Here is a 21,628-nt window from a genome sequence, read left to right on the forward strand (position 1 = left end):
GAGAACTGGACACGGAACCACTGATTGGTTCAAAATTGGGAAAGGAGTCCGGCAAGGCTGTATACTGTCGCCCTGCCTATTTAACTTATATGCAGAGCACATCATGAGAAAGGCAGGGCTAGATGAATCAATAGTTGGAATTAAGATTGCTGGAAGAAATATCAACAACCTAAGATACGCAGATGATACCACTCTAATGGCAGAAAGTGAAGAAGAACTAAAGAGCCTCTTGTTGCGGGTGAAAAAGGAGAGTGCAAAAGTTGGGTTGAAACTTAACATTAAGAAAACCAAGATCATGGCATCTGGCCCTCTCAATTCCTGGCGAATAGATGGGGAAGAAATGGAGGTAGTGACAGATTTTGTTTTCCTGGGCTCCAAGATCACTGCAGATGGGGACTGTAGCCAAGAAATTAAAAGACGCTTGCTCCTGGGGAGGAAAGCCATGGCAAATCTAGACAGCACACTAAAAAGCAGAGACATCACCCTGTCGACAAAAGTGCGTATAGTCAAGGCTATGGTCTTCCCAGTTGCAATGTATGGCAGTGAAAGTTGGACCATAAGAAAGGCTGAGCGCCAAAGAATTGAGGCCTTTGAACTCTGGTGCTGGAGAAGACTCCTGCGAGTCCCTTGGACTGCAAGGCGATCAAACCGGTCAGTCCTAGAGGAGATCAATCCTGACTGCTCTTTAGAAGGCCAGATCTTGAAGCTAAAACTCAAATACTTTGGCCACCTAATGAGAAAGAAGGACTCACTGGAGAAGAGCCTAATGCTGGGAAAGATTGAGGGCAATAGAAGAAGGGGACGACAGAGAATGAGGTGGCTGGATGGAGTCACTGAAGCAGTAGGCGTGAGCTTAAATGGACTCCAGAAGATGGTGGAAGACAGGAAGGCCTGGAGGAACGTTGTCCATAGGGTCGCGATGAGTCGGACACGACTTCGCAGCTAACAACAACAAAGTACATTTGTTTGGAAAAGAAGTTGATTATCACCCAAATTACTGTACTGCCCAAGCTTTCAGGCAATTCTACTATAAAGTAAATTGTTATCTCTTTCCATGGAGCTTTAGGTTGGCTACAATCAGCAAAATGAAGAGCAGACAAGTAGACCAGCTCTTTATAATTCTTCTAACAGCAAGGAGAGGACATGAGTTTGCCCTCAAATGCTCCACACAGTTGATCCTTTGAGAATACCACAAGACACCAGTGGGTTTAGAGCTCTAAAATAGACATCTTTTTGATTAGTGCCTTCAACAGATACTAGGTTTGCACACATCCTTTTCTAGTCACTTTTAGAAATTGCTTGTTAATTACTTTTAAGGAACCTTTGGATCAATACATTTTATAGCACTGGGAAAGTCTTCTTTAATCCTTAGTGAAAGAATTTAAATGTCTTAAAATTATTTCAAAATAAATAGCAAATCATAATTTTAATTTTGTAAAATTACATACTAAAGTAAATTTGAAATAAATTTGAAATAAGATTTTGGATTTAATTATAAGAATATTTACTGTGGGAAAATTATGTTTTGAATTCTCTTAAAAACATTACAAGGTAGACTTTGAAGGTTGGACACTAGAGGAAACCATAAGGAACTAAAGATTACAATTAAAAACAAAAGTACACTTAAATTTGATTTATTAATATAGAATGGAGTAAAATATTTTAATATTTGACATACTGAAGAATATTTTTGAACAATGAACCCAAAAGTTAAGTTTAAGTGTGTCTGCCTCTATAGAGACTGCATTTAAAAGATGTTATGGAAGAGGAACAAATTTTACCTGAAAAGATCAAGACTGAGTTGAAAGTGGATTTACAAATAACAGACAAGAGTGACAAAAAGTAAAAATGTTACACTGGACATAGAAAAGAAACCAGCTAATGTCTTAATCATTGAAATAACTAATACAAACCAGGAGAATAACTTGGATAATTTTCCTACATTGGATTTACAAAAGAAGCTTATGAAAGCTTTGAAAACTTTTGTGACAATGGGCAAAGAAAAAATAAAAAGGAATAAAATTCTAGAACATTATTGGAAGGAACTAAATATCAAGATTATTAGAGGTAAAAGGAGGAATATATAGCTGATTTATTTGATCAAGGTTAAAATGTTATTATTTCTGGTGACCCTTAATGGACTTTAGCTTACACCAGGACCATAATGATGAGGCTCTAACAATTGTTTTATATATGAGATGACACATGGGAAGAAGAGATCATTAGTTGTATTGTAAGAGAAAGTTATACTGCAAGTTACTAAAATTTTCATAACTTGTTATAAAGGGGGAAATCATTTCTTTCTATATTCCTTTTCTTTTCTATTTTTTGTTTTCCACACTTTCTATTCTTTTTTCTTTTTTGCATTAGTTTTTATTTTTTTGTTACTTTTACTAACATTACTATTAAAAAGTGAATTGAATTAGTGTGTTCATTTTTAAGCAGTTCTTTCAAAGAGGTCTTTAAATTATACTTCAATTTAATCAAACCTAAATGAAACATCTTAAAAACTACTGTAATTTACATAGAAGAGCACAACATGATGTTCTGTTGTATATCCATTCCAATAAAGGAACTAATCAATTATTGTTATCAAATTTATTTGCCATCCTTCTTGCAGTTTAAAATAACTCTAAGTGGTTTACAATAAATTGCTTTGAAGAAAATTTACCCCCAAATCAGAAACCAAATCAACTCATAGAATTTATATCTTAAGTTTATATCTGAGTCTGCTGCCACCGACATGCAACCTCTCTGAAAAATTTTGTTTTTTGTTGAGACTTGGAACTGTGTTTCTTTAATAAACTTCCACCCAGCTCCCACTTCTCAGAGGAGAAACTGGAAGAAATGTACCATCCCTTAAAAATGGTTTCTCCCACTGCTACACAAAAATTTAGGTTCATTGTATTTAGGAAAAAGATCAGGATGCCATAATTAAACATATTTGGCATTTGTGAAGGCACATGTCAGAAATAGCTTCCAAATTAAGCAGATTATTAACACAATAGTCTTGTTATTTGATTATGATAAAGTATTAAAATATCACTTAAAATTATCAAAAGCAAATAAAAGGATAATTTCCTGAACCTTTGAAATAAAATTACAATTTAGGGCTATATGTATGTGGAAAAAGGGAAAGTATTAAAAATGAATATAAATAGAAAATAAAATAAAATATTTAATAACATTTTGACAGACTGGTTTTTTATTATTTATTTAAATTTAAAATTGTATGCCACCCATCTTACTATCCAAAATGATTCTGGATAATTTAAAATATCAACTATATTATAACAGTTCCTATAATTTAATGTAATAGAAAAACAAATTACAAGTTAGGTTTAAATTCTTAAATTAAGAGAGACTAAAGCACAGATTGCATTTTCAGAAACACAAATTCAAAAACAAAAAAATGCATATATATTTTATGCTGTCTCTAATGGGTTTAGTGATTAACTAAGCAAATAAGTGACGGAGTGACTTGTTATACAGACTCAGTAACTATTCTAATTATTTACAAATAAATAATTTATAATTATTTACAATGTAATATCTAAATAATGTAATAAATAATGACATTTCTATGATAGCTAAATTACTATAGTTCCAACGTTATGTTTTAATCATTATTAAAAAACTGATTTTCCTTTTATTTTATAGTAATTGTTGAATTAAGCAAATATTTGAACTTGATGTGCATTGTGTATTGCATGTTGACATCTAGTAACCCCTTGGTTGTTGTTTTTTGTCTTTAAGGAAAAATGGCATATTAGGTACTTCTCACCACATTTATTCTCAGTGAACTTGCTGCTTATATATACAATATACACTATGCCACTCATTCCTACAACACCAGGTGCTTTACACAGATGAAACATAATAAAACCTATCATGATGACATGCACAAAACTTAAAAAGTTCTGGGTGAGAAGACATTTTTGAGGCTTCTTTTAAACTATATTATGGATCAAATACGGAAAAGGAAATAGTGTTAATGAAGCACAGAAATGTGCCCTCTTCTTTTTGCAGTAAGAAGGCCAGCATGAAAATGCAAGTAATTCTAAGACAGCTAAGAATAAGGACATATAAAAGGAACAACAAGCAAACCTTTTAAAGGAAAGCTTTACAAGTAAAATTCAGAACAACTCACATTGTGAAATTCTCTTATTTATGTAACATGAATAAGGGAGGAGAGGTTTTAAATTCATATTTTGACATTCTAGCTGAATTGACAATCCACCTGATAAGAGTTTTACATTCTGATTAAAAGAACAAGGAAATGAAAAAAGGATTACTCATCACTTGTGAAAAGTCTTAATAGCTAAAGCAGGAAAGCCATATAAAAGATTTCAAAGAAGAGGAGGAACCCAGGAAGTATTACTCAAATTCAAAAAACAGATCCTGAGGTTTAAAAAGATCTAGGTGAAGATTTGAGCAACTTTAATTGACGCAACAGAGTGACAAGGACAGAAGACAGACCTGGCAGATTGCATTACAGAAGAAAAAGAAAAAATGCAATCGCACAGAGATTATTTACAATATATATATCAAGCAGGTAAGTTTACACATGCTTGTCCAATGCAAAAGCTTCAGCATCAAGCAAATCTCACATGGAAGCATTAGATATATGTTTTATTACTTCTTACTACAAAAACAAGATTTATCAAACAAAGTAGTTCACATTTTAGTAACAATAACCATCCAAAAGAGGATGGAATCCAATATGAACCAAGATTTTGAGAATGGAGAGATTTGTGATCTTGAAAGTCTTCTAAACACCTCTAAATCCAAAATGCTTTGGACAATTAAAATAAAACTTGACTTCCAACTACAATTTCTTCTCTTATTATTTGCCATATTGTGTCCATCCCTATTTCATTTCTGATCCTACGATAGTTAAAATAAAGTCACATCCTTTCATGGTCACATCCTCCTTGTTTTGCCAAAATTCCTCTCTGAAAAGTAACTTATTATGACTTTGGCTTCCAATAATGGCAGTTGATCAGTGACCCAGCAGATATGAAGCAACTATGGGATTGTATTTTCTTATCTTTATTGCACACTTTACATCTTATGAGTAAGCTAAGAGCTGTGTAAAACTACCAACAAGCTCACCCATGTTTATTCAGAAGAAAAACCAAATGAACTGAATTTTATTCACAACTTAATGCTACATGTCAATATTCAAAAGCTGTGTACATATTTCTGTCAGCATTTTATTTGATTAATGGCATCTCAACAAATGTAAAGGACATCTGAAAAATAAGTTTTGAATGAGAAGAAAAAAGGACAAAAAATGGAGGCAAGGGAATTTTGTTCTAAGTGACTGGATTGGATATTTTTTTCATAGGAGGAGATACCATTTGACAATTAAGTTGCTATTTACTGTAAATTCATTTTTACTTTTATACCAAATAGTAGTAGAGATTCACAACAACTCACTTTTGGCACATGTGGATTAAATTCTACTGCTCTGTGAATAGCTTCCACTGCATTCATTTCTGCTGTGCTGAGACCTCTTCTTGAAGCTGCCTCTGGAGAAAACCTATACAGAACAAAGAGAAGAGAAGCATGGAGATTAATTTTGGTATCATAAAGAAGCATAAAAGGAAGAACTAAGTCAAAGGGGTTTTTGAAATCAGCTGATCCAGTTCCCTTAGCTCTTATCAAACCTCTATGTCAAAAAAGCATCTGTACAACTAGATTATAGAGATATTAAAAATCCCAGCAGAAGTCAAAAGCATGTTTGAAACTTATCATAATAATGTTCAAGCAGTCCATGTTCTATTTCTGTCTGCCTGCTAATCTAAATTTATTCTATATGTTTGCTTTTAAAATCTGAACCAAACTCTCTGGGCTGGGAGGAGGGCATGGGGAAGTGTAAGAAAAAAAAAATCCCAATAAATTTATAAATTACATTTTAGCATGGCTTCAGGACTTCTCAACCCAATGAGACAAGTTGAGTTGAAAGCCTGGTGCAGCAGCAGTAGCAGATCTGCTCCCAGCTGCATCCATTCCTGACCATGTACCCATACTGAGGGCAAATATTATCTGCCCCAGAGAGTGGAAGATGGGGAGAAAAATACCCAGACCATGCAATCTCTTTCTCACCTCACACCCCAAGGCTAACTCCATAGCTGTACTTGGCAGGCAGCCACCACAGGGAAAGCTGTGACAAACCTAGCCCTGCCCTCCCAAGCTGGAGTCGCTGTGTAGGGAGGAAAGATGTTGCAGTTGGTACTGGCGATCTACAGGACAAAAAGAATGAAAGAAAAAAAATTACTCAGGTCTTGAAGTGCACATACACTACAATAGCAAACTCTCTGAAAAAAGCAGGAAGGAAAGCATACTTTCCCATGCAGCCTGCTCCCCACCCATTCAGCTGAACTCAGAAAGCATGGTGATAATGGGATATCTACTGCTTGGGATCGGCTCACTTCCACCTCTGATCAGACCTGGCTTGGGTCTGGTGCTGTGCTTTGACAGCAACCATATGAGAGGGCCAGACACCTTACAGAGCTGCACACAGTTATGTTTTACATACAAGTTAAAAGGCCATCACTTGCCTGCCAGGAATTCTTAAGCAGTTAAGTACTTGGTCTATCTGCCTCAAGTAAAGTTTAGCCCCTTCCCAGTCCAACACCACACTTATTATTCTGCTGGTAAAGCTATGTTCCCCTTCATGGATTACTGCCTTGTCATGGTGAAGGGGCTTGCATAATTCAATGAAGCTATGAGCTATGCCGTGCAGGGCCACCCAAGACGGAAAGGTCATAGCAGAGAGTTCTGAGAAAACGTGATCCACTGGAGAAGGAAATAGCAAACCACTCCAGTATCTTTGCCATGAAAACCCTATGGACAGTACCAAAAGGCAAAACGATATGACACTGGAAAATGAGCCCCTCAGGTCAGAAGGCGTCCAATATGCTACTGGGGAAGAGCAGAGGGCTAGTACTAGTAGCGCCAGAAAGAATGAAGCGACTGGGCCAAAGCTGAAAGGACGCTCAGCTGTGGATGTGTCTGGTGGTGAAAGGAAAGTCTGATGCTGTAAAGATTTTTTCTCCATAGGAACCTGGAATGTAAGATCCATACATCAAGGAAAGCTGGACGTGGTCAAACAAGAGATGACAAGACTAAACATCGACATCTTCGGTATCAGCGAACTAAAATGGACAGGAATGGGTGAATTTAATTCAGATGACTATCAGGTATACTACTGTGGGCAAGAATCCCTCCGAAGAAATGGAGTAGCCTTCATAGTCAATAAAAGAGTAGGAAAAGCAATACTGGGATACAATCCTCAAAATGACAGAATGATCTCAATTCGAATCCAAGGCAAACCATTCAATATCACAGTAGTCCAAGTCTATGCCCCAACCACCAGTGCTGAAGAGGATGAAATTGACCAGTTCTATGAAGCTCTACAGCACCTTATAGAACTAACACCAAAAAATGATGTCCTTATCATCATGGGGGATTGGAATGCTAAAGTAGGAAGCCAAAAGATAACTGGAATAACAGGCAAGTTTGACCTTGGAGTACAAAATGAAGCAGGGCACAGGCTGATAGAATTTTGTCAAGAGAATACGATGGTCATAGCAAACACTCTTTTCCAACAACCCAAGAGACGGCTCTACACATGGACATCACCAGACGGTCAACACAGAAATCAGATTGACTATGTGCTCTGCAGCCAAAGATGGAGAAGCTCTATACAGTCAGTAAAAACAAGACCAGAAGCTGACTGTGGCTCAGACCATGAGCTTCTTGTTGCAAAGTTTAGGCTTAAATTAAAGAAAGTAGGGAATAGCGCTAGGCCAGTCAGGTATGAATTAAATCATATCCCTGTTCAATATACAGTAGAGGTGACAAATAGATTTAAGGAATTAGATCTGATAGACAGAGTGCCTGAAGAACTATGGACAGAGGTTCGCAACATTGTACAACAGGTAGCAACCAAAACCATCCCAAAGAAAAAGAAATGCAAGAAAGCAAAATGGCTGTCTGAGGAAGCTTTGCAAATAGCTGAGGAAAGGAGGGAAGCGAAAGGCAAGGGAGAAAAAGAAAGATATGCCCAATTAAATGCAGAATTCCAAAGAATAGCTAGAAGAGATAAGAATGCCTTCTTAAATGAACAATGCAAAGGAATAGAAGAAAACAATAGAATAGGGAGTACCAAAGATCTTTTCAAGAAAATTGGAGAGATGAAAGGAACATTTCATGCAAAAATGGGCATGATAAAGGACCAAAATGGCAGGGACCTAACAGAGGCAGAAGAGATTAAGAAGAGGTGGCAAAATTACACAGAAGAACTATACAAGAATGAGCTTAACGTCCCCGATAATCACAATGAGGTGGTCACTGACCTTGAGCCAGACATCCTAGAATGTGAAGTGAAGTGGGCCTTAGAAAAGCTGAGCAACAACAAAGCTAGTGGAAGTGACAGTATTCAAGCTGAGCTATTCAAAATCTTAAAAGACGATGCAGTAAAAGTGCTACACTCAATTTGCTAGCAAATTTGGAAAACTCAACAGTGGCCACAGGATTGGAAAAGATCAGTTTACATTCCAATTCCAAAGAAGGCAGTGCCAAAGAATGTTCAAACTATCGCACCATTGCACTCATTTCTCATGCTAGTAAAGTTATGTTTAAAATTCTACAAGCTAGACTCCAGCAGTACGTGGATCGAGAACTTCCAGAAGTACAGGCAGCATTTTGAAGAGGCAGAGGAACTAGAGATCAAATTGCTAACATACGCTGGATCATGGAGAAAGCTAGAGAGTTCCAGGAAAACATCTGCTTCATTGACTATGCTAAAGCCTTTGATTGTGTGGATCATAACAAACTGTGGCAAGTCCTTAAAGAGATGGGCATACCAGACCATCTTATTTGTCTCTTGAGAAACCTATATGTGGGCCAAGAAGCAACAGTGAGAACTGGACACGGAACCACTGATTGGTTCAAAATTAGGAAAGGAGTCCGGCAAGGCTGTATACTGTCGCCTTGCCTATTTAACTTATATGCAGAGCACATCATGAGAAAGGCAGGGCTAGATGAATCAAAAGTTGGAATTAAGATTGCCGGAAGAAACATCAACAACCTAAGATATGCAGATGATACCACTCTAATGGCAGAAAGTGAAGAGGAACTAAAGAGCCTCTTGTTGCGAGTGAAGAAGGAGAGTGCAAAACTTGGGTTGAAACTAAACATTAAGAAAACCAAGATCATGGCATCTGGCCCTCTCAATTCCTGGCAAATAGATGGGGAAGAAATGGAGGTAGTGACAGATTTTATTTTCCTGGGCTCCAAGATCACTGCAGATGGAGACTGTACCCAAGAAATTAAAAGACGCTTGCTCCTGGGGAGGAAAGCCATGGCAAATCTAGACAGCACACTAAAAAGCAGAGACATCACCCTGTCAACAAAAGTGTGTATAGTCAAGGCTATGGTCTTCCCAGTTGCAATGTATGGCAGTGAAAGCTGGACCATAAGAAAGGCTGAGCGCCAAAGAATTGAAGCCTTTGAACTATGGTGCTGGAGAAGACTCCTGCGAGTCCCTTGGACTGCAAGGCGATCAAACCGGTCAGTCCTAGAGGAGATCAAGCCTGACTGCTCTTTAGAAGGCCAGATCCTGAAGCTAAAACTCAAATACTTTGGCCACCTAATGAGAAGGAAGGATTCACTGGAGAAGAGCCTAATGCTGGGAAAGATTGAGGGCAATAGAAGAAGGGGACGACAGAGAATGAGGTGGCTGGATGGAGTCACTGAAGCAGTAGGCGTGAGCTTAAATGGACTCCAGAAGATGGTAGAGGACAGGAAGGCCTGGAGGAACGTTGTCCATAGGGTCGCAATGGGTTGGACACGACTTCGCAACTAACAACAACAAAAGCTATGTTGTCAGAATTACATTTATTGCATTCAAATTTCTTTTGCTTGCAGAAAGCAAGCAGCTAGCTGTTTTTTCCCAATTAAACAATATAGAATTCATTTTCCCTACAGTATCCATTCTTGGTAGTAAATATATTGCATACTTATGACAAGCCTAAAGTTTTCCTGCCAGGATGAATAACCTTCAACTATGCAAAATGTTTTGCCACATTTACAGAGTAAAATTTCAGCAGGCAGGAATTCTTCCAAACTTACTTGTCAGAGACAGCTCTAGCTTTGAGAAGGGCAGCTGTGTAGCATATTGTTGCTGATTTTGGTAAACTTATATCTGTTGGAAAGAAAATAAAATTAAAAATGTATGATTCTTCTATGTCTGCACCGAAGATGGATTATTAAAAGTGGGCAGTAGAGAAAATGAAAGGGTAAAGAATAAGACATAGACAGCTATCAATACTCAGTAGAAGTTAATTTGATGAAATGGGAAAACCTTTTATGAAGTATCAGAAAATCAAAATCATGGCATTTGCCTAAAGGCCCAAAAATCACTCTTGGAGGATAGATGGCAGTAAATTTGAACAGGTTTCCTGTTTTAAAAATCTTGGAATAGTCCTACATTCTGACAATACTGGGACTCCCTACCGTGATTATGTTGCTGAAAAGGCTTAAAGGAGTTCATCTACTATGATTAAATTCCTCAGGAAAATGAGTGGCCATTACATTACATTCAAATTATTTAAGGTCAAGCCAATAATGCAACTTTTCTATGATGCTAAGTTGGGTCCCTTTTTTAATTTTGCACCATTAGAACTTGTTCCAATCCAAATTCTTAAGATCAGTCCTTCAAGCCCCAAAATGTATCTCTAATGCTACCTTAAGGCTAGAGACAGGCCTCATCAAAGTAGAGGCTAGAGTGTGGGTAACCATACCAATTACTAGCTTAAAAGATCCTTATCTATCTTATGAGACTATATATAAATTCACAGAAAAATGTAATATATTTAGCATGATTGTTGTTTAAGTAGTCTCCATTAGTCAACTATTCTTAAGGTTCTTTGAAATATAAGAGGAGTAATGCATTTTAAAGCTCATTGGCATCTGTGGAGCATGTGCAGATATCTCCAGAGACAAAAGCAAAAAAAGAGGCCAGAGAAGCAAGCAAAAATTAATCAATAGATCTTTTTTTTCCATTTACCAAAATAGAATATGCTTAATCAGTCTCAAACCATCAGTACTTAGAAGGTTTAGTCCTTGACTCAAACCATCAAATTTGTGCATCCAAACTGCTGTAACTTCACTGTGGTTGCCCTTATTATTTATTTAACCAATTGATATTCTGCTCTTTTCCTATTCACAGCAAATAGACAAGATAAATGGCCAGTTACCATCATCGAAGTCCTAAATCTCAGGCAAGCATAATAACCACAAAAGAAAAATAAATAAACAAACAGACAGAAGCAAGTAGTTTCCAGGTTCAAATGCCATAGCAAACACTACCAAACATTACACGAAACAGCCTACTCTTATTGCATCCCATTGAGATTTTAATAGAATAGTGTCTGAACTACAGTTGGACCTCTCCATTCAGAGTGTGGTTAATCTAGTGGTCACTCTCAGTTTTGCCTCATTAAGCGAACTAATACCCAGTCAGGTTTTCAGTTTTCAAAACTCCATTGGGATCATGAAAAAAAAATTGATCCACTGATAATCAAAAATTCACATCAAATGTTAATTTCTTATTTATTTTATATGCAAACCAAACTATACATAAATTTATGCATTGTAATAATTTTAATCTGGGACACCAGATAGCTGAAACTTGCATATTTTGGTACAATGTGTAGTTTGTCAAGGAAAGACTCGATGACTCACTTTGCAAATGGGGTGAGGCAAAAACTGCTCATTGAATCAGAGACCAGAAGTAACTGATTTGTAAATTTCTGGACATTAGCTCCTGGGGAAAAAAATAAAATGAGGGAATTCTTGTCCTCACATGTTGCTTCTGATTTTTTTTTCCTGTCTGGCCATCATAGAAACAAAGTGCTTAACGTGAATTCTTTGCAGTTGGAATATTGTACCAGACACCAGAAGCAACATCTGAAGTTGTGTCTTTATATTCATCCTACACAACTCTTATAATAATATCAGGGCTGCAAAAAATTCATATGACCAATAAAAATAAATAAATTTGGGGTTTCAATACCTTTTTGCTGCCATCAAGCGGTTGCCTAATCTGACAGACCTAATATTTTAAATGTTTCAAATTATTTTAACTATAATAAAATGTGCATACATACAGATAGAAATACTGTATTGCTGTTGTATTATATGTCTTCTTATTATGTTTCACGAAAAAAGCTTTTTGTGCATTTGGGAATGATATTGATGATTGGAGTGTAATTTCTGCTTAGAATATGGAATTTCTATTGAACCAAGACTGTTCAACACTAATAATATTTATTAATCATGAGTGGAAGCTCAGTATTTTATAAGTAATGAAAAATAAGGGCCACAATATAAAGTACACTGTTACCTCAGTATTCATCCTTAATTGGTTTCGAGAGATGTGACAAGAATGAGTACCAAACAGTTTTTTTTCCATAAGGAATAATGTAATGAGTCACAAGGCAGCTGACACTGACAAGTTCTAGCTTGGGCATTGAGTACCAAACAATGATCACAGGAACAAAGTTTCATGTCAAAATGTGTTGAGGAACAAATTAGATAAGTTTCAAAGCAATTGAGTACCAAGTACCACTCTATACATCTTAACTAATTTTCATGCTCATCACCATTAAAATGGTTTACTACCCCTCTGCAAATGGATGGAAGTATTTGATTGGTCTGCACAAGCACCCACTGGATTTTCTGTCTTCCAAGAAATTTCTTCTGAGATTTTGCTGGGCATTTCCAGAGTTCTTGTCCAATCAACTGAATGTATGGGCAACCATTGCTTTGGACAGAATTCCACCTGTGCAGACTTTCTTGGTTTGTTGATACACTTGTAGACTTGATTTACCAAAGAACTCTGAGAAGTGAAGTGGCAAAAAAGATGCAGAGAGCAATGTTGGTGGAAGACAAGATTAGACAATGGATCTGTCCAATCATGGGTAAGGCTTGTTTTTTTTCTATGCCTTTATTCTGTCCTGAGATTGCTGATTAGCAGCCTTTTCTGAAGTGTGTTCAAATCTTTTAGGAAAAGTTGAATGACAGAATATTTGCTGGATGACTGTAAAGGATTTGCAGTGTAACTGAATGATAAAACAGTTTTTAGATCCATGCAGAATTGGATATTAGCTAGTCATATTCAGCTAAGATAAAAATATCTCACCTTGTAAAGCTATCTGGGAAATTGAATCTATTCATCCTGAAGAAATGGACATGGTCTTGGTAATACTATCAGTGGATTGTGATTAGATACCTGCACTAACTGGCTGGTAAAAGCCTCCAGGCTGATGAAAGGTTGCTGGGTTAGAATGACAGCAAATGCATCCTTGAGAGAAGAGGTAGTGTTACTAACCTTGAAAACAGCACTGTTTTCATTGCTTAATGGTTTTCAGATAGTTGGCAGAACCATCATCCAGTCTTGAACCTTCCTTTATAGCAAAGATTATTGAGGAGGGGCTAGAGCTGACATTGGAAGGCTCTAGATGAGATGGATTATTTTGACTCTTTTTAGATGGGTTTTATGCTAGGGTATCTTACCAAGAACACACAAATTAGTGGGTGATATATGGCAAGATTCCTAGTCCTCTTCAACTTCTCAGTTGCCTTTTATCACATCAATTATAGAATCATTTTGAACTGTCTCTGGGACTGGAAAAGAAAACATAGTGTTATAGATTCTCTGGGACCTATTTCAATTGGTAGTGACGGGAAGGGAAAGGTCAAGTCTGAAAGGTCCCACAGTGTTCAACTTTCTCTGCTCCATAGTTTAAGCAGCAATGGTAAGTGATTCATCAACACAGGGTCAAATATCATGATACCCATCGCTCATCTCAATTTCAGGCCAAACAGAATATATGGTCAAAGCACTATCCTAGTGCTTTGGGAATGTCAGGGTTTGGATAGGAATGAACAGATTCAGGCTTACTTCCTGCAAGATGGAGAAGCTGGAAGCATTTGCAACTGTAGGTTGTGGTAATCTTTATTATACAACTGGAGTCCTTAGAGCTGTCTATGAATAAAAATTGTTTCCAAGCCCATTAAATAAATAGCAAGAATTTTATTAAATTTTAAAACCAGAGTTTATTAAATCTGTCTGACACTTCTAGTTCATTCTTTTGTTACAAAGAACAAGCAAGTGCCGTATTTATAAACAAATAATATGTAATTACATAGCCAATTCATATGGTGCACCTGGCAACAAGTCAAGGTCAACAGGGAAGCAATGCCAACAATAAGATATGTACTGTTACTAGAAAACATAATTAAGGTTTTGTAGTTCAGCAATTGTCACTTTATCAGTTCTATGTAATCCATTATTCCATTAGTTTGTGTATCTTTCCACACCCCCTTTTGCTACCTAAAAAGCCAGAACTTCTTTTTTTCTTAGAATATTTTTGCTATAAAAGCAATGTCTTTCAGAACAAAGGCAGTTAAAATCCTTTAATAGTAAATCAAAAAAGATGTCTGAATTCAACTGAAAAATGCAACAAAGCAACAAAGATGATTTGAGGTCTGGAGGCTAAAACATATAAGAAACGGCTGCTGGAATTGGGTATGTCTAGTTTAATGAAGAGAAGGACTGGGGTGACATGATAGCAGTGTTCCAATATCTCAGGGGCTGCCACAAGGAAGAGGGAGTCAAGCTGTTCTCCAAAGCGCCTGAAGGCAGGACAAGAAGCAACGGATGGAAACTAACCAAAGAGAGAAGCAACCTAGAACTAAGGAGAAACTCCCTGAGAGTTAGAACAATTAACCAGTGGAACAACCTGCCTCCAGAAGCTGCTCCAACACTGGAAGTTTTTAAGAAGAGACTGGACAGCCATTTGTCTGAAATGGTATAGGGTTTCCTGCCTGAGCAGGGGGTTGGACTAGATGACCTCCAAGGTCCCTTTCAACTTTACTATTATGATTATGATTACAATTATGCAATTAGGCAGGGTCCTCCTCCCCATACTTTTTGTTCTAATGTGACATATCTGAAATTCTGAGGACTAGTTGTGCACTTTCTAGCAAAATGTCTATTTTCAAAAAGTCCTGGTTCAGGACATCGAGAGGCAAGCGGACTTAGGTATGGCTCCACTGTTTCTGGCTCCAGACTCTATTAGTTACGTGGTTACACCTGTCAGGTATCTTAGTCAGTTGGAGTCAGTAAACCACCGGAAAGCATTCTCACTTGCACGGTGCCATGTGTTTCCATCGGCAGTCCTGTACAGCAAGTATAAAAAGACACCATTGGCTGAAAGACTCTACTCCTGTGGCTCAGGAGACATGGAGACCATTGGACACATACTCCTTCAATGTTCCTTCTATAGAGTTATTCGGAAAAACCATATCTTCCCCATAATTGATTGGTATCCTGGTCATTCGGAAAGTATTTATCTCCAGTGGCTGCTTAAGGACAAACAGGCAGTGATCACGGCACAGGTGGCTAGATTCTACACAGCAGCATTGGGGATTCACCAGAAACATAAATAAACATTTTAGATCTTTTTAAATAATCTTTTATAATTAATTTTATTATATGTTTTTATCTAGCATTAGACTATACTCAGTGTATTTTTATTGTTAGGTCAGTATGATTCAGTTTTTCTGAAGGTAGCTAGTTTTTGTTATACTGTCTGTAAAACTAGGCAGACCTTGGTATCCACTGATTACATCATTAATTGTAATATATTGCTATGTATTCTTGTGTTTGTTCTGTTTAGTTTAGTTTTATTTGAATGTTTGATTTATGTGTTGGGCTTTGGCTGTAATAATAAATTTATTGATTGAAAGGCCCTGGTTCATATGGGGGACATTTATCAAAATGCAATTCCCTCTAGTGCCTTCTATTGCTGCAGTTTTTTTGTCCAATCCTAACTTCAAGCACTTAATACTTCAAGCATTTAATTTCTATGAAGTCTTATGGAGTCCATTTATGGACCAGGACATTCTTAGAAAAAGAAATTATGCCTAAGGTACTTTTCATGTTGCAAATTCTTTATTATTTTTACAAAATATAGAATGTAAAAAAAATCAAGTGGGACAGCAAATATAGAGGTGACGTATGGAGACCTCTTTTCCTAGAACGCCTAAGTGCCATACTGAGGATCACAGCAGTTGGATTTCTCAGAATGCACACAGCAAATTGTGGAGGAGTTTAATGTCTTGTACAGTACCACGTATGTTGGAGAGAAATCTTGCTGAAAACAGGTTTACGTTAGTGGAACAGGCACCAAAGAACATCTTAGAAGGCTACTTCAACTAAGAAATGTGAAGAAATATTAAATCAGTATGCTTAGAGGAGATTGACCTATTGCCCTAGTGGTGCTTATGGCACTATTTCTCAGTCTCTTAAAAACATTTTAAGTTTTAAGCCTTTATTTTAAGTCTTTTTCTACTTATTCAAGCCTGTGGCAGTTCTTTTTTAGCAGCAACCTCACACAAAGTATGTCACAGTGTGCTGCTTTGTAAGTGTCTGTGGACTGAAATACTGATCTAACACTAGCAATAAAGATAAGGAACACTGTACTAATTTACATACTGCTCAAAAACCTTATTTATATGCCATCCAACAGCAAAAGATTGAGGGGTGGCTTAGCATAAAAATGGATACTTTCAAGTTTTTAAAAATGGGTTATTTTAGATGTCCTTTAAAAATTAGCTATCCAGGCTTCCGGGTTGCCAAGTCAGCCATCATGGATGTCTGGAGGATGGCTCTCATCTTCCACGTCCAGATTCGCATCGCTGGGGGGTCCTAAAAGGACCGAAGAGCCGCCCTGGAGGGGCAACCAGACAGAAGGGGCTTTTGCAGAAATGTGGGGGAGCCGCAACCCCCCCATTAGTGCCTGCATTCCCTTTGTACCGGTGGACGAAAGACTGGCCATAGGAATATGGCCAGTTACTAGGCTGCAGACAGCTGAAGTCAAACTTACCATCAGGCAACATTAAAGCAGCGTGGAAGAGATGGGGGTAAGATTCCTCTCTTATACCTTAATCTTCTTCTTTTCACCTAAATAAGCTGCTAAGTACTTTCCCCCCTGTGGAGAGGGAGGGGGAAATTCAACCCTCCCTTCAAATAAGCGGCAAGCAAGCCCAGGGGTGGTGTTTTTTTTTAAAAAAGTTGAAGAATGAAATGGACTAAAAGAAAAGAATTTTCAAAGTACTTGGGGGACACCCAGTGGCTAAACGTGAAATTGCAATCTGACTTTCTCTTTTAAAAAAATCAAGAAAATATTTAAGAAAAACAAGATAAGAGTAACCTTGAACACCAGATGTGAAACTTCACTATGGAAGAGTTTCAAAAACAAATCCATGCTTTGATGACCCTGAGGCAAAGAAGCGAAAAATGACATGGCAAAGGAAGAAAGCAAGAATAAGATTCATTTTTAAGAGGCCTGAAATAGATAATACCAAAATAGACAGGATTGTATTGGGATTACGAGAGATTGTTTTGATGAATAGACAAAAATACTAACTAAAAAAATAAAAATAAAATAAAAATAAAATACAGATATATGAATACTAACATTGAAATATTGAGTTCTTTAAATGATATGGGTTAAGATGTATATATGCTAAAAATGATAGAATGTAACTAATATACTTGGATGTAGAGACATGAGAGGATGTATTAAATGTTGAAATGGAAGAAAGTTTGGTTAATTTTTAATATGTGGAAACTATAAATGAGAAACAAGAATATTATATTGTCCTCCTCTTCTTTCTCCTCCTTGCAATTGGTATTTTAATGACTACTATTCTAAATATTGTATGACTGATACGGATATGGAAATGAGATAAATAAGAACTGGATTACATTACTAGATATTGGAGAAAATTGTGTAAAGGGAAAGGAGGTTATTTAGCAATATGAAAATGAGAAATCTTAAATGTTTAATTTCAATATCAATGTAAAATTAAAGCTAGAAAAATATATAAGGTGTTTGATGTTTTAAAGATGGAATGTTAAAATATACTAAAATATTGATAAATATAAAAAAACTATTTAATGGCTGATGGATAGCAATGAGAAGTATGTTAATTTAGATAAGAGATAGTATGTATTAAAGGAAAAAAGAGAGGAAGTATTGGTTACAATAATTTGGAGATTTGTAATAATATGTATTTGTCTGAAATGGAACTATTGTAACCCGGACACCACGTTGCTTTTTAAAGATAATATTGTAATATTGGAAAACTAATAAAATAATAATAATAATAATAATAATAATAATAATAATAATAATAATAATAATAATAATAATAGCTACCAAGAAGAATGCAACAGAAAGAGAAATTGTTCTGGCCAGAAGCAATCTTAGATTCCACATTTGTAGTTTCTACAGTTAGCAATTTTGGAGGCTGCAATATCAAACTGCTACTGCTAGAAGAAAATGACTCAGTCACTTATTTTCTTCTTCCGAGTCTTCCTGAACATTCTTATCTGTACCTGTTTTCAACAGTTTGAATAGCACTTCTAAAGTAAGAAAATAAGGAAGAAATAAATAGTTCTTGCTTAGGTCCTATAACTTCACCTTAGGTTCTAATGAAATTAGAAAGTTTTTTTGTAAAGCAAAAACGTACAAAGTCACTGACAAAAATATTTGTACATCACAAACTCATAGAAGAGTTAGTAAAACTGATGTTCACCAAGAAAAAAATAGAATGATGAGAGGAAGGAGTAATTGTCCTTCACTACTACAACATTTAAAAACTAGGTATCATAAATTAAATGAAATTATTTGGAAGCTACAACTTACTATATCTGCTTAAGAAAACCCTACAATACAAAGAAAAAGAAATTCAGAACATGGACCTTTCCCTCCTTAAACATGATTTTGTTAAAGGACATTGCTCTCCATTGTTTTATATCCATACAGACACAGAGAATCAGGGTATATAAAGAACTACTTCACTTACCATCATATTTTGCTAAAACAGCTTGAACATCTGCATATGCTTGTAACTCCAGCAAAGCTTCTAGCAAATTTTCATGGATGTTGAACATACTAAGAAGAGGGAATTCCTTCATCAACTATAAAGAAGGAAAGAAAATAGGCTTAATATTTAACAGGTATTTAACATGGCAAATATAAAATAAAATTGTAATGACTATTCACATTTAATAATCTCATCCCGCCCTTCTCTGAACTTAGAACATGAAAACAATCCATAGACATATATGGTTGGTTTAATAAATCCAAGAACAGCGGCATTAAAAACAATGCACTGAAATTTTCTAGTAAAGCAAGTACTAAGCTAGAGGGATCAAAGAGACTAAGCTGATGAACAACATTTTTGTTTTTCAGACCAGTTTTCTATCCTGCAACCAAAAGAATGGAAAATTGATGAGTTAGGGCTTAAGTAGGCTTCCATATATTATAATGAGAACCTGATTTGGATCAACTGGATATTCTGAAATGCTGGTAAGGTATACTTAGCTTTAAGATAAACTTTCTTTAAACCCAATTTCTCATGCCTTATTAAGACATTTTCATATGATTTCCTGAGACGTCCAGTTTGTGTTGCAGTGAGATGGGATGCAAGAAGGCAGAGCTCTGCCTTTCATGCCCGATTTTGCCCTGCTTGGGGCCCTAAAAAGGGCCTAAAATCCCCACAAAGAGGCGATGAAGAGGAGGGGTGCCTTGTTGATCATGGAGAGATGGCAGCCTTTCCATTCAGTCCAAGGAAAGCCCTCCAAACCAACAGGCTACATTCCTGTGGCTGGGCATTAGCTGCTGACAACCGAAGAAGAAAAAAACACTACTTAATACATTGTAAACATTTTACATGTTTGGAACTGGGTGAGAATATTGATCCTTTACATGTTTGGAACTGGGTGAGAATATTGATCCTTTCCTTACTATTTTACAACTGAATTTCCTGGCAAAGGCTCCCAAGAAGCTAAAAACATCTGAATGTAAACAGAAGCGGCATTTTGATTTTATGGGGGACAGAAACATACAATAATGAAGTAACATAAAGCTACAGTTTTGATAAATTTGAGAACTGAGATAACTGTTAAGGTTTTCTCTTTGAAAAAAAAACATTGAGGTGAAATATAAGAAATCAATCCTTTGTTTTAAGAGTAGAAAATGGACTTTGAATGACATCTAGTGGTGGATTTGTGTACAGCACAATAATTTGCTTCCTGGTAGCTTGGTGACTCCTAGCTTAGAAGAACAGCTGGCAATAAAGGAAAATATTTTGGAATACTTATCACTCTGACCTTCTAGGATTATAAATATCTACTGAGCTTGGACTTTTAACTCCAAGAGCTAGTAGGAGAGAAAGAAAAATTTGACCTTGGACTATGCCTGGCTGGGAGAGATTTTTGAGCTATTTTCAGAGAGGTTGAACATTTTGAACACTTCAAACATTGTGGATTACAACCTTGACTGATTGACAATTTTTTGGATACTTGAGACAAAGGATTACTATAAAATATTGCTTTCAGAACTGAACCTATACTTTGGAATCTATTGGATTATAAAGGATACATATAAAAACCAGAAAACTAAAGGAAATTTTGATCTACTCTTACTGAGTCTGGTGATACTAGAGATCTCCAGGAAAGATGTCAAGAAAAAACAAACACCTTTCAGAAAGAAATATATTCTATGCTACAACTAATTCTCCAAACAATTGTTGAATACAAAGAGAAATAAAAAGAAATCATAATGAGACTAAAAACAATTTAGACAATATAAATGAGCTAATCTCCAAATTAAATCTACAACTAGAAAGTTCCCAGATAACGACTACAAAATATGAACAAATAATCCAGAAATCAGAAGATGAAACAGAGGAAATGGATTTAGAGATGTAAGAGATAAAAGAAGGGAAATATAAACAACTATATACAAACAAAATACTGCAGGACCTAACAATGAAAATGCAAAAAACCTTTTACCCCTTAGGTCTGCAAAATATAACTGCTGGTGAGGAAGAAGACTTTAAAAAATGGAATATAGAGCTGTTAAGGGAAATGTCACAACTTGGGAGACAAGGAATGAAAAGAGAAATTGAGGAAGAAAGGAACTGGGAGTTGTTTAAGGAATATAAATGGGTGGAATTCCCCCCCCCCCACACCCAAAATACTGTACCTAAATTGCCTTCCTCATTCCAAGCAATTTTTACAAAAATAGAAAGAAAATTCCTGGGTCAGATTTAAAATCAGAAGATTTGACCTTTTAGAGGGGGCATTATATATTTAAATACTTGTTTGAATAAGGCTGAAAGCATGGATGACCCTTAGATATAATTAGACTTTTATAATGAAAGATATGATTTAGAATTAACATAGTATTTTTCCCTCTTTTTTGATATAGGAAATATGAAGATAAGAGGAGGATTGATTTGAATCAGTTATGAGAAAATTATAACTGATAAAGATATTTCAAATACTGATGGAAATCTAACCTTAACAAGAGCACAAAAACAGGATATTGATTAATGAATTGACATAATTGATTTACAGATTGATATTATTATTTGTATGATATTAGTAAAATATGATGAAGATGCTTATATCTAACTTTGCATACATTAACAGTACCAAAAACTGTAACAATATAATGAGGAGAAAATGGAA

The 21,628-nt window shown here is 36.1% G+C and overlaps 1 protein-coding gene across 4 annotated transcripts in view; it reads right to left on the minus strand.

The window, feature by feature from the left end:
* The window catches only part of ST7 (suppression of tumorigenicity 7), a 202,508-nt gene that overhangs the window by 27,625 nt on the left and 153,255 nt on the right, over positions 1–21,628 (minus strand). For all 4 annotated transcript variants that reach the window (XM_083366702.1, XM_083366701.1, XM_083366700.1 and 1 more), the window contains exons 9-11: positions 18,955–19,069; positions 10,144–10,216; positions 5,443–5,545 (exon numbers count right to left, since the gene is read on the minus strand). In XM_083366702.1, coding sequence (XP_083222828.1) covers positions 5,443–5,545; positions 10,144–10,216; positions 18,955–19,069 — 291 coding nt within the window. The remainder of the gene's footprint in view (positions 1–5,442; positions 5,546–10,143; positions 10,217–18,954; positions 19,070–21,628) is intronic.

The sequence above is a fragment of the Vipera ursinii genome (genome assembly GCF_947247035.1).
Source record: "Vipera ursinii genome assembly, chromosome: 6".
Lineage (NCBI taxonomy): Eukaryota > Metazoa > Chordata > Lepidosauria > Squamata > Viperidae > Vipera > Vipera ursinii.